The following is a 14,639-nucleotide window of genomic DNA, read 5'->3' on the forward strand; positions in this document are numbered from 1 at the left end:
AAAAGCCTTCAAAAACTACACCACTACAAAGCTAATTCCACTTCAAAATTCAAACAGGCATTTTCAGTTACTCATCTCTCATGAATTTCAGGGGAAAAGGCTTATTGCAGAAGAATGTTGTAAACAAACCTAAAGTCCTTACTTAACACATAACAAAAGCTAAAAATAACAAACAAAAGAGAAAGGAAACGTGGTACCTAAGAGTGGTAAGTCACAACAGAAAGGAAACACAGTACCTGAGCAGTGGTAAGACATTCCATATCAATATGAGCAGATATAAACAACGTGGATATGTCTCTTGCCACTTCTGCTACAGAAGTATCAGTGCATTTCATTATATTCACTATATAATGCAGTCTGTGCTGCAGTGCATGCATTTGTAAAAGAAAACATTCTATAATACCAAAAAAACCCAAACCAAACAAAACAAAAAAGTCCTTCAAAGTTTTAGTTACCACAGCAGTGGTGATAGTTCGCTTATCAACTTTCAGACTTTTCCCAAAATTACTGCGTGAATTAAGCAGACCAGAAAAGAAGTAGACTGCCTATATCATGGGATCTCAAAAATATTCCTTAGACAGTGAACTACCCTTTCTTATATTAAGTAACAATCACCTTACCTCTAGAGGTAAGCAGCAGCCACAAGTCTGGCCCTGGTGGCTCACCACACCAGCGGCAGCAGCTTAGGATGACACCCCAAATGCACACACTCTTCATGGAGCCATCCTCCTACCTCTTCAAAGAGGGACATCGTGGTCCTATTGTCACACACCAGACAAGATCCCCTAACTTTTCATATGTATTAATTCTGCCACTTAGTTACACCCAGATGGAACAACCTCACTGTGCAAGGCTCCTTCACCTGTTATAAATGGAAAACGATCCTTCCTTTCAGGAAAGCTCCTGCCAGCAGACAAGTAATGTACCATGCTAAACACCCATTAAGAGCAAAACAGCAATTCTGCTGCACACCACCCAAAGTAATGCTAAGGATGCAGGCCAACTCACCTGATTTTATAATTGGGTAAGGTGTGCTTGCGCTTAATTACTTTCTTGAACTGGTTCACTATGATGGAAGTGAGCTGAGGCATGGGCCTCCCTTCAAACTGAGACTTCACCTCAAAGAGTATCACGGGGTCGTCCATAAAAGAGAAGGACCAGTGAGTGAAGGGCAGGCGTGTGAAGACCAGCTTCAGCCTCCCCATCACCCGGGAGATCTTCACGAACAGGTAGGCCGACTTGCCGAACACCAGGTCGGCATCGATGGCCAGGTGGAAGCCACCATTGTATTCCAGGTCTACCTCAAAGCCCAGCTCCTCGGGACAACCCTCCTCATTGCAGGCCACCGGCCGGATGAGCTTCACGGACTTGAAGACAGGCAGGACATCGCCGAGAGAGACCTCCCTGAGGCTGAGCCCCTCCAGCACCTTCCCCGTCATCTTGGCCTGGAGCAGCTCCTCGAACTCCACCTTGATCTTCTTGATGACCCAGTCCCTGACCAGGGCAGTGTCCCTGAGCTCCCTGAAGAGGAAGAGGAAGATGGCATTGAGGAAGTGGCACGTCTCCTCGCGGGAGGAGGGGGCTGGAGGGGGCTCCGGCTGCTGCTGCGGCGGCGGCTGCTGCTTGGGGCCGGGATCGGGGCCCGGGGCGGCGGCGGGCGCGGAGGCCGGGGCCGGGCTGGGGGCTGGCTCCGCGGACGCCGGGCCGCCGGCCGGCTCCGCGCTCTGCAGGTATTCCCTGAGGCCGTGCTCGGGCGCCACGCGGGCATAGACGATACCGCCGTAGGCTCCGTCCGCCGTGGGGGGCTCGGGCTTCCTCCTGCAGACGAGCAGGAGCTGGAACAGGAGCGTGAGGCAGCAGCCGGCCAGCGCCGAGAGCAGGATCACGTACAGCAGCGGCATCCTCGGGCCTCCGCGCTGCCCCGGGCGCGCCGCTCTCACCGCGCCGCCGCCATCGCGGGGGTCGCGCCCGCGCCCGACCGGTGTTTAACGGCCGCGGCCGCCAGGGGCCGCCTCATCCGGGTCCCCCCCCGCCGCCGGCCGCGGGGCGGAGCGGGCCGGCGGCGGCAGCCAACCATCGGCACCGGCCTCGCCCTCCTCGCGCTCCGATTGGCGAGCCCGGCGGGTTGCGTCATTGCGCAGGGCACCGCCTTGGCGTCACGGCGCGGCGGGCGCGTGCGCGCGGGGGAGCTGCGTGGGCGGGGCGGGAGCGCGCGGAGGGGTCACCCGCGGCCGTGAGGGGCGGCGCGCGCTCCCGAGACCTGGCCCGGGGTGCGCTCCCCAAGCTCGCTCCCGAGACCCGTTCTCAGGGCGCGCTCCTCGTACCCGCTCCCGGCGCACCGTCCCGAGACCCTGTGCCAGGGCGCGCTCTCGAGACCCCCCCGGTGCGCGCTCCCCTGATTTGCTCAGCGGGCACAGTCCCGACACTCGCTCCGGGCGCGCTCCCGAGGTGGCCGTGCCCGGTGTGGCGGTACCCGGTGTGGCCGTGCCCGGTGTGGCGGTGCGGGCAGGGGAGGCGGGCTGGGCACGGCCCGCGGACGCACCGCCCGTGGGAAGGTGACCGGTGTCGGTGGCACTTGGTCGCCTGAGGAGCACCGAGGGTGGTGACAGAAAAAGGACATAGAGCATCTTCAAAAGTCGGCGGGTGGGTGGGGATTGTTTCGGTGAAATTGCTCCGGAGAGGCGCGATGACATAAAGTCTGTTTTCGTGGGCGTTGTGTGACTTCCTAGAAACCTCCTTGTTTCCTGCTGATGAGAGATGCTTTTAGCACAAACCAAAAAAACCCTGCCTAGATGACATTTTATCCAGCTCTGCTATTATTGGTGATGAGATATAAATCTGTTTCCGTCCCCTCCAGCTATCTACTTGTGCTTAAAAGTCGTCATTGAGTAGATGAGGTAAAAAAATCCCTACCAAACCTGTGGAGAAAAGGAGCATGAAGAAAAGAAAGCTGAGAACTTTGCATGATATTTCAGCCTCTGATGTGTGTGAGGCCGCTGCTGTCCTGTGGGTAGGACAACCAAGGACAGAGGTTTCTTTTAGGACAAACTGGCTTCGATGAGATCACAGAGGAGAGGAGGGATCTCACTGCCCAGGCTGCTCAGAACCCTTGCAGGGAGGTGACAGATGTGGGCTGTGCAGGAGGCACAGACAGTGACAGCCCATCAAACTGGGGACATTGGACATTACAGGGAGGATGGACATTACAGCACTGCTTTAAAATCAGTGAGCAAGGAGAGAAAGAAGAAACGTGACATGAGGCAGGGCTACAGCATGCAGGGAAAACACGTGACTCTTCAAAAAGAGTCATTTTGAACATTTTGAGAGGTTAACTCGGAAGAGCCATTCAAATTTGGCTTACAGAATTGTTATAGGAAATACCCATATTTTTACTGGAAAATATAAACATATACATCAAACTCCTGGTGTCCAGCAAACTCATTTAAAGGCCAGATCAAAGCTGTCTATACTGCTAGACAATGTACTATGTCTGCTGTACACTGTTTTTACAGGTGCTTCCCTTTGTCAGGGGTAGTCTTTTCTTTCAGGCTTGGAATAGAAGTTTTATGATTTCTGAAAGGCAGCAAAAATTGAGACAAAAGTTACTTTAATGATTAAGCTTGTTTTTTACACTGTTTTACAGTAAATACCTAGCTAAAAGTCCTTTGATTATGTTATACTTAAATAGAATAAAAGAAAACTCATGCTCACATTGTTGGTTGCTCTTTTCCCCAACCTCCAGAACTGCTTAAAAATGCAAACGAGAGGAGAAGAAAATGTGAAATTTTATTACCAAGAAGATAAAAGCTCTCTTCCCCATCCCCCTTCATAAAGTGTGTGGGGTGGGAGGATTGAAAAGCTCTTAATGATGTAGTGCTGTGGTTTGAAACTAGAGATTCAGAGTATGAATTTTTTATAGGTCTTGTGACTGAAAGTTGAAATGCCTGGGTGTTTAACAGAGCACTTCTTTAGAAATACCAGAGAGGTCATTAGTCCAACATTTGAGCTGCTCTGTTACCGGCCTTCACCGTGGCTAACACAGCAAAACATGGCAATAATGGAGAGGTTTGGGATTTGCAACTAAATGGCTTTTCAGATAAGGACTGATCTATTCAAAAAGGCAATAGCAGCCTTGCTTTTGGGTCAGGAGGAACAGCAGGAGGATAAAAAAAAAAGTCATGTTGCAGATGTCTCAATTGAGTATTTTCTTCTGTTAGACGAGCAGAATAGGGAATTTGGCACATTCTGTACACCTGATGGCAGCTTAAGAGCCTCCGAAATGTTCAGCTCAGTAATGGCTTTTCTCCTTCCCCGGGAACATTTTCAACAGGAGCTGTGTTATCTTAAAAGCCATGTTCTGAAGCAAGAGTTGGGCGTGTTTTAGCATTTTCATTGAGAATGGGAGAATGGAGGGAAATAGCAAATGTGTTAACGTGAATACAAAACGATTGTGCAAAAATGTTATATAACATTGGATTGAAATAAAAGAAAAAGATAATTTAAATTTGTCAGGTAGAGGAGAAAATGAAGATTAATTTTAATACTGTCTAAAAAGGAGACATATTTTAAGAACATATTTTACTTTGGCTTCCGTTTGGAAGGTCTTATTTGCATTTTCTAAAAGTCTAGATAAATAGAAAAGTTTATGTAGTCTCACCAATTTCAGCTGGGTTACACAGAGCTTTGTAAAACTGTGTAGAATGTACTCAATTGTTTACTCTTTGAATAGCTGGAAATTATTAAATGGGGCTCAAGACATGCAAAATAAAAAGGCCTATATTTATACTGATATTTTTAAAAAGTACTAGGAAATAGTTTATTAAAAGGGATATTTTACCTGTATTTAAACAAGGAAAATACTCTTTTCATTTGTGAATCGATTTAGTACATAACGGCAGCAAATCACTAAGTCTAGAGCTTCAAAATTAATTTCAACACTTTGTGGGAGATTTCAACAATGATAGTGCGCAAAGATTGCAAAATATGTAGAGTTCCATAATTGGTAATACAGAACAAGTAGCATAAATTCACAGAAAGGATATGTTTGAGGCGATTGTCCTGTTCTAAGCAAGGACTGGTGGTGCCTTGGGAACATTTGTCTCAATTCATCTCATTCCTGGCTGATCCAAGGATCACTGGGCTTTTAGGAGCATTTCCTGTAACCCCAGGCAGCAGGAGCAGGCAAAGCTGCGCACTTTAAAGTTCATGTTGTGGAACCAAGGAAAGAAACATCCACATCACGTCTTGAAAAGGCAATTACAGATGGGTGGGTTTATTTTTTTCAGACCTGCAAAGTAGTCCAAATAGATTGTTTTTCAAAGCAGGATGTTTTGTAATGAGTGGTTTTAGTAATTTTCTTCATCACTGCACTGGAATTGTTGCCTTCTTTTGTAATATCTGTTGGCAAAATGATTTCATTCTTTCCTAGGCCTCCTATTGTTTTTGTATTACATCTCTTAGAGACCAAAATTAGATTATCATTCTCATGGTGCTGCATGAAAAAGGATTTAGAAAGTGATTAGGTAAATTCATGAGGAAAAAACAATCCATTGAAGGCTATTAAACACAAAAATTGCTGGAAGTTACACTGTGACAGACAGCTGGCGGGTGTCTTTTCCTTTTGACTGTCCTCAGGCATGTACAAATTCAGACAGGATATGCTGCACAGAGAGCAGCTGGTCTGCTCCAGTGCTGAAGATATGTTAAAACCCAAAAAAAAGGGAAACACAGTGATCAGTACTGCTTCCAATTCTGGTTCTGAACTCTGCCAAGAACAGTGTTACCTTAATATCAGGCAATTCTGCATTGTATAGATATAAACCTCTTTAAAAACACTGGGACTTCAGGTGAGATTTGAGTCTGCTCCCAGAGCTGGCAGAAAGAGCTCACCGTTTCTAGCTGGGCCCTGGGGAGATTTGTTCAAATTTGTCTCATGCCCTGTGTGAGCCCATTCCTTGTCCAGAGGTGAATCCATTGCTTGGGGCTCCATATTAATTTCCAAATCTCTCAAGTACATTTCAATATTATAACCTAAATTCCTCCCCTCAGAATTTTGTGGGAAAAAAATCCAGTTTGGGTGACTCAATCATATTTAGGCCGTGTTAGTGCTGCAGAGAACCACCAGGATTTTGTCAGCCAGAAAAAATCATTGGCTCTCTTGCATTAATGCATCCATTTATCCTACTAAAAATATGACACATGCATCCCCCAACTTCTAGTTATTTTAAGGATGGCAACTGAGAATTTTGGAAGGTTTTATTCCTATCCTTGAAATGTCTCACTGGAAGACTTATTTTTTTCAAGATGGAAGTGCATATTAGATATTGCTTTTTGGGGGATCCTACCTAAGATACCCAACCCTCGGTGTTCAGAGATAATGAGAAACGACAGAATTTACTTTGAAATTGTGAATTTTGTGTGCAGCAGGAGGAAAAAACCAAAACAGCTCCATTGGCTGAGTAAAGATGAGGACAGCCCAAATTGACACTTCTGAAAAACAAGAGGTTTTTAACTCTGTGTCCAAATTTTCAGGTCTGGTATAGTCTGTCTCACAGCAAGGATGCTGTCATTTATCAATCTTACCTGAAACAAGTATAACACTCGAGTTGTTTGGTAACAGTGGCTTAGAGCCCAACCACTTTGGATCAGAGCATGTTAAAACAAAAAAACATAGTGAGGGTTTGCATCCAAGATTTAGTTTGGCCCAAATACTAACCCAGTATTTTCACTGAAGCTCATCTTTAATTATCTTTTAAAGTATGTTCTGCTTTTTTAATCAAGAGCTTAACATTTTGGATGTAAAGATGCTTTGGATACTTACTTCAAGAGGCTCATCATTCTCAAGCTTAAAGTATCTTGGTTCTTAATTAGCGATTCTGTTACTATCTTACACAAACTCTGTTTTTTATTATACCATGAAGGAAGATACTCCACTTAGGAACTGTAGCTCTCAGATAACTTTTCCAAGATTAAAAAAAAAAAAAAAATTAAACTAGCTATTTAAATTGTAAACATAACAAATTCGGGTTTTTAGTATTACCAGTATGCAAGGCAAACGGAAGATTTCCTTTATTGCCTGTCTGCTGTTACATTTTAAGTCCAGAAACTGTTACTTAATTCATAGATGCGGGTGAGACTTGTCACATGTATTTAACTTTTTCCTGCATTTACTTTACTGACTTGTGGTATTCATGTAAATGCCAGCTTGCCTAAGCTCTGCAAAGTGATATGTTTGGGACAGTGATTATCACATTTGTCATTTAGTGTTCACTCTGGTACCTTTTCCTTACATGCTCTGAAGCACATTCACATCCCTACTCAGAATTGCAGGCACCCTCCCCGAGGCCCTCTTGCAAGCTCCCAAATTATCTTTTTCAGAGTGGAGATTGTTTTAGCTACTTCCCCTAATCCATTTCAAGAATAATTACACTATGGTCAATATGTTTTTGATGTTCCATAACTCACATTATTTTTTTTAATGCTTGGCTCATTTCCTGGATTAGTCCAAAGCAGCCTCTGGCTGATGGAGAGGCTTCAGGAGACTGCATTAAAAAGCAATTTTGGTTTGCACAGGGATTCACTGGCTAAAGGGTTAATATACACTTCAGGGATGAATGTGGGGTTTGAGATGAGGATCCCTGGGAGGCTTTGTGCCTCACTTGCCCTTCATTAAAAGTGTAATTCCCTGCATCAGTCCACAGCTAGTTGGTCGTGTCTGGCAGCTGCTGGTCACGGAGCATCTGCTGTGTCTTGTTAGCCTCCAGATAAGCTTGGCCAAATCAGGCCATGGCAAGGAGCTTCTTCCCTCCCTCCTACCCTCCCTGCTGCTGGAGGTGTTTCCCCCTGCAGAAAGGTCAGAGCTGCACATGTGGCTGGGCTGCAGTCCTGTGGCTCAGAGAGGGACTCTTCATCAGCCTGGATGTCTGACTCTTCATCCATCAGCCTTTATGTCTGATCCTTCATCAGCCTGTATGTTCAACCCTTCCTCAGCCTCTATATCTGACCCTTTATCCCTTCATCAGGCTCTTTGTCCATCTCTTCATCAGCCTCTGTGTCCGACCCTTTATCAGCCTCTGTGTCCGACCCTTTATCCCTTTATCAGCCTCTGTGTCCTGCAGCAGGGAGGGCAAAGGGCTGCACTGGGGGCAGTGGGAAAGAACCACCTTGCACTGCCACAATCCCAGCCCAAGTTCATGTCCTGGGGAGAACCATTAATTGTGCAAAGGCTCGTTAATCCCATTCCAGCAGCTCCAGCCCTGGGATCAGTGACAAGCTGTGGCAGGTCCTGGATTCCTGTAGCTGCTCACAGCCCCATGGATCCTGATACTGGCTCAGCTGGAAAGAGAAACGAAGTAGGAGAACAGGAGATCTGGGGCAACCTGCTCCAGCTTTTCAAGCTGGAGGGAGTATCTCAGAAATTTTAGTTTGTATTGAAGGTTTCTCAGAAAAGGAAGATTCTGGGATTTCTCCATTCTTCACCTTAACGTCTCTGATTGCTGCTGAGTTTCATATGAGGTCTCGAGCCATTAAAACAAAAAAAGAAAAAGAGACAAAATTACTGATCAGCTCCTGTGCTTCATGGGGAAGGTGTGTTTGGTGTAAGTGCAGTGGGCAGGCATGACTGTATCCTGTTCCCCTGGCATTCCTGGGACTTCTGAGGTACCTTCACAGGGCTGTACATAAAGCTGTCCATCTCAGCATCTGTAAACGTGTTTGTGGAGCTGAACCAGTGAAGAGATCCTTCCATCTCCCCTCCTGTTTGGTCAGCCCTTCCTCCCCTCAACCCAGCAGTTTAAACTAAAATGAATATAACTTGCCCAGAGTACTCAAAAGTAGACAAGGCATTTTGATGTAAATAAATCCGGCAGGGGGGAATATCTTTTGCACTGGTGAGAAGCTCAGGAAAGGTAAATGGAAACATTTATTTACATATTCTTGTTTCTGTTTCATCCTACTAACAAGTTTTTACAACGGTCTTCCCCTGCCTGTATTGATGCTTCTGTATTCAGAGAATGAAAATATGCATGTGGGCTCCTAAGGCTAATCTATACACACATAGTGTGATTCCCTTCATAACATATTTCTGCACAAACTCAAGTAGATTTTCTCAGAAGCTGTCCCAAAGGCCATGTTTAATGACAAATTATGATCATTGCAACCATGTCTGAACTATAATTCTGACATATGTACATATGTTTGTATTTTAATACATATACATATCAATTTGGGCTACGTATTTTTAATAACATGAGTTACTTTGTTTAACTATGTAAGACAAATAGCTATATTTTTGAAATCTTTGTAAATACCATTAATAACACATTTCAGGCTGAGAAAGCATAACATTACAATTCCTGCCATTTAGGCTTTATTTAATAGTCTGGTTTCATACTACTCTGTGCTGCTACTGTTCAGAGCAAGACAAACATTGGCCGAATTTAAATTCACCCAGAAACACAGCCTCACATTTCACACTCAGGAAGTGATACAGTTGAGAGAACTGGAGCAATTTGTAAAGTCACAAACATTTTGCAAGTTGGAAAACTGTATTATTTCTGTAGTAACAGTGAAATCTGGCTTTATCCTTTGACACAGAGCCTAGGCCATATGTTTTTAACACTTTTTTTAACACTTTTTTTTTTTGAGCATAAGACATTGCAGAGGTATGGGCTAAGTGAACTGCCTACACAAAGGAAGTAGCAGCAATAAGTAAGAAAAAGAGTAAGGAAAATCAGCAGGTTGGGGAGGTTGCTCTAAAATTTAGATTATCAGTAAAAATAGAATTTCAAACAAGGATCTTCATGTTCACTTCCAAACTTCTGACAAGGCAAAAATCCCTCTTAACTGAAGAACAATTTCCCCATTTCTTTTGGACAAACTGTACTCTTGTAGCATCATTAGGCCAGAAGACAAAGCTCATAAATGTGTGTACAGTTTTGGATCTGTTTGATTTCCACTCTCTTTTCCTGGGCACTCAGTGATGCTGAGGATGCTGAATCAAGTGAGAAGGTGAATTCCAGTCTGCAGACTCAAACAAGTGAGGAACCTGTTTGTTGTCCTCAGCCTCACAGAAGATTGGCATTTCCTCCCACTACCAGCCTACAACTTTTCAGTTATTTCACTAATTTAAGAAGAATGTCTCTAAAACCACAGCTGCCTGAAATGCAGCCTATAGACTTCTATTTGAATTTACTTATTGAGCTCTACATCTAACAAATGGAAAAACTGAAGCAAATATTTTCAAGATGAAACTTAAAACTTCTCTAAAATAAGCCTTAAAGAAGATTGGGTTCCTGAATAATTTCTGCTAAAATTTGTCATCCCTGCAAGGTTATTTAATCCAAATCAACATTAAAATTAAAAAAAAAAAAACCTAGGAAGATGAAAACTGTCATCTAAAAAGTGAAACTGAAGTTCTGTGAGGGCTGTATTTCCAAATAATGTTATTTTTATTGGAATGGGTAAAGCTTAGAGTATGGTAATAAAAACTTGGAGTTTTTTTGCCAAGATTTCGACTTAACTGCTTTTGATCAGCAGCATTTTCTCAAATCTTTTGGAAAGAGTAGCCCAGGTAACTACATGAGTACCAGCAATGCATTTTCTGCCATTGCTACTGACCTGATCAGCTCAGCTTAAAGAAAAATAAAATCTTTAATGCAGGTTTTGTTTGAATGCCATGTGTTGAAACTACTCAGATTTTACCTAGGGAGCTCCAAATGCGTGCACTGCCAGCCATGTGAATGATAACCCTTATTTTTATAATAGGATTGCTGCATTTATCACCCCAATTACAATGATCCTAAGCGCTGATCCTAAGCCCTTCTGCTTTAAAAAAGGCAAAATGTATTAAACAAGAGATATCTGCAAAGGCAAGGAACTGTTAATAGAGTGCTGAAACTGTACATCTACAGATTTTTAAGGGTTGAAAAACTGAGTAAAGCTCCTCTCAAGTGCTGTTTAGTTCCACAGCCTGTGTACTCCCACCACCTCCTACAAGTGGGAGTATTGTCAGTTTCTAGTAGTCTGAGAGAGCAATGTTACCTTTGAGGAATATAATCAATGCACATCACGTACAGTGGCTACAATAAAGGTCTCCGTAGCAACATCAAGAACAGATATTTTTAAATGCTCTTAGTCTTATGTTCATGGTTTTTTTTTAAATACAGCTATTAACTATTTCCACTGCAGATGTTGCTGTGAGCTAATCATCCAACAAAACTCCTTTGCTGAGGCTTGAAAGGATGATCCCTGCCTTGTTTTTCTGCAGATCACCACAGGTTTGCTTTCCCCTGCAATCAGTTAATTTCCACTAAATATTGCATCATTATTTATCAACAGGCAGCTGGTCTGAAAAATCAACCTGTCAGAGCTTTCTCTCCTCTGAGAGGAGTCACAAGATCTGTGGGAATAGAAAGAATTAAATTTGAGCAGGTTATGGCAGACAGTCCACCAGAATGGTAAAAAACAAGAGTTTGGGGAGGCTCATCATGCCTGGGAGTGGGGCTGAAGGAAGCAGAGTTAGAAGGAAGGGTAGTGAGGAGGAGGAGCAGGAAGGTGAGGAGAAGGAGGAAGAGGAGGAGGAAGCTGGAAAGCTCAGAGCCCTGTGAGCTGTGTCAGGTGCTGCAGTGGGGGAGCTGCTGTGGGAGCAGAGCTTGATTAAGAGAGGAAGAACAACAGAAACAGTTGGGTTTATCTCAGGGATCCCAAATGGCTGTTTCTGGAGGAGGAGCAGGAAGAATGCTAATGTTTTTCTGAGAAATGAAGCAGTGTGTGAGTTTTTCTTGCATTTTCTTGCTCCTTTGGTTTAGTGTCCCCAGAGCTTCACCCCCTACTGATTCCATCATAAAGACTGAGTTAAGGCAAGCATGTATTTCCAGACCTCCTTGTACCCAACATTTTTCTTTGTTATCTCAGAGTAATCCTATTGTTTTCCCCTGATTCCTCAACCCTACAGTTCGAGATGGGAATGTAGATTTCAGGCAGGTAAAACAGGTAGAAAAGGGCTGAGCTCAGCCCTGTGCTAAGAGTGGTACTGGGGCTTCATTTCTGAAAAAAAAAAACCAGAAAGATCTTCCTTTCCACTGTAGCTTCTTAAGAGACAACCAGCAAAGACCAATAATAGCAATAATTTATACACTGCAGTGATACAGGAGTGATAGAGGCATGTACTGCAAGCCTCAGACTTCATTAATTATATATAAATACACATACTGGGTAAAAAAACAACCCTCCTAAGTTTGTTAATAGACTTTTGAGAGGCTAATCTTTGCTTCATCAGCTTAAATGCTTGAAACATTGTCTGGCAATACTGTTTGTACCATGCAGAAATTATCTGCTTTGGAGGGAGCACAAACCAGGGAGCAGGAGAGTGTAGTCATCCACTACCCACTCTGTTATGTACACAGGGCTCTGGTCCATCTCTGGAGTAGCTTGGGCACAAAGGATGTCAAAGGCAGGGGAAAGGAATCATAGGTAAACATGTAAAAATTGTGTGTTGAGAAGGATGGCAGGAAAAAAAATGAGTGGGGGTTTAACAGCAGGCCTTGTCAAGAACAGAGTGTGCAGAAGGGTAGGTAAAAGGATTGAATTCTGTCCGATTCTAAATCTTTTCAAGGGACACCAGAGGTCTTTACCAGGGATTCACAGATATGCATTTGTGCAGCAGAATTGCCTGGGCTGGGCAGAGCTTGTTTATTTGAGTGTTCCTCTCTCTTCTATTAGGACAGGAGCACAGATTTCTTCAGCTAATTCAGCTCTGTTCCTAATGGCAATTATCTGGGAGGTTCTCCTTCTTCAGGAGAGATTCTCCCTCCACTCATGCTGTTTTGCTGGGAAAGCCTGGGAGGAGTTTTGTTGATGGCAATTTGGCTGAGCTGCCCATATCTCTAGGAAAAGGGCAGCCATCAGCAGCTCTGTGAGTGCTTAATGCAGTCAGTACAGCTCCTGACTGGGAAGTAGCTGAAGATTTAGGACCAACTGCAAGGTCTGATCAGGATCTGTGCCAGGGAGCAGCTGGACAGGCTGCTGGCTGAAGCCTGTTGCACCACCGTGGTTCATAAGCGAGGTAATTGTCTGTGTTTGATTTTACACAGGAGATTTGTGGCATCAGTACTTCCTCCACACCAGTTGCTCAACATATCTGATGCTGTAACATGAGCTCACTGCTTTCTTGCTGTCAGAAGGGCACCATCAAGGACATTTTCAAAGTGTATGCCAAGTTATTTGTGAAACCTTCTCAGAACAATAAAAATATTGCTTTTCAACAAGGCCAAGTTGTTATTTGATTCCTACAGTTACCCTCATGAGCATGATCTTCCCACAGTAACTTTCTTTTTCATGTCTTCTCTTCATGTGTATTTACTGGGGGAAACTTTTCACTTGAAACAAGATAGGTGACATTAAGAGCAAGCACAGGTTCAAATTTAGGGGAAGAGGAGGTCACACAGATTCAATGAAGATTTAATAGCAAGTTATTGCTGTCCTTCTCACACCATTGATTTTTCCCCTTTTGCTGTCTATGCTTTTTACATTTAGTAGAGTTAGCAGTAACAATCTGTAATTTTTTTTACATTTTGTATTTAATTTTGTTGTTTGGGGTTTTTTTGACACAAGTGTTACCTACAGAAATAGGTTTTAGTTACAATTCATCAGCACAGTCCTGTCTTCCCTCCTTGCTCACAATTCTGGCTCAATATTTTCTTTCTGTGTTATTCTGTGCCTGGGCTCAATATGCCCAGCTGTCAAGGTGATTTTGCTTTGAATCTGCCCCATCCCAACATTTAAGGAGGATATTTTAATGACTTGGATAGCAGACCTGGAGAGAACAGCCCTGTGAGACAGCAATGCCAGGATTCCTGCTGGAATTCTCACCACAGACATCAGCCAAGTTGCTTCATTATCTTCAGAAGGTATTTAGTCACCTGAAGCTCAGGTCTTCAAGCCCTGAAGTCACATGTGTAAGGTCAGGACAAATGTGCTCACTAAAATTACAGGCTGGTTGGGTGAGTTGGACATGGAGACACATCTGGGGCAGCTGGAATAAATATCCCTCACCATTATCTACACTAGTGAGCTAATTTAGCTCTTGTTGGAGGCCAGGGCTGCAGGGAACTGCTTTAGGTGCTATGGGAGGAACAAGGGGCACTGAGGGTGCTGTGGTTGCTCTCACTACATTTTCTCTCTCTGTGGTTTGGTGACTCATCTTTCAAACTTCCTAATTTTGCCATCTACCAACAACACAAAGTGTCCTTTTCTAGCACAGAAGCGTTTAGGAGAGCTGGGTTTGGGTAAATGGTAAAAGAATGGTTCTTGGTAGCTGTGAAGAGTTCTGGTTCACAGCTTTTCTGAGGAGTGCATGTCTTGGTGCAAATACACCTCTTTTGCACAGCCCATTGCTTTCACAAGAGCCAGCTGCTCATAGGTTGAGCAATACCCCTGGTGTACTCAGTGCTTCTCTATTCATGATGGATGATGAGAATTTGCAATGTCTGATCCTCTTCATCTGAAAATTTCATGCTCAATAAATCACATGCATTTCTTTTTCCTTATTTTCATCTGGGAAGAAAGCTTCCAGTGCCTTTTCTGAGTTTGCCTTGGTTTATTCTGCTTCAGCTACACTTGTTTCCTGATTTAGCTCATCC

General features: G+C 43.9%; 1 protein-coding gene across 1 annotated transcript in view; it reads right to left on the bottom strand.

The window, feature by feature from the left end:
* The window catches only part of PDZD8 (PDZ domain containing 8), a 52,812-nt gene extending 50,800 nt beyond the window's left edge, over positions 1–2,012 (bottom strand). Inside the window, exon 1 of the mRNA XM_059852034.1 lies at positions 1,009–2,012. Within this exon, the coding sequence (XP_059708017.1) occupies positions 1,009–1,901 (893 nt within the window). The 5' untranslated portion in view covers positions 1,902–2,012. The remainder of the gene's footprint in view (positions 1–1,008) is intronic.
* Positions 2,013–14,639: the final 12,627 nt, after the last annotated feature.

This window comes from Haemorhous mexicanus, chromosome 7 (genome assembly GCF_027477595.1).
Source record: "Haemorhous mexicanus isolate bHaeMex1 chromosome 7, bHaeMex1.pri, whole genome shotgun sequence".
Lineage (NCBI taxonomy): Eukaryota > Metazoa > Chordata > Aves > Passeriformes > Fringillidae > Haemorhous > Haemorhous mexicanus.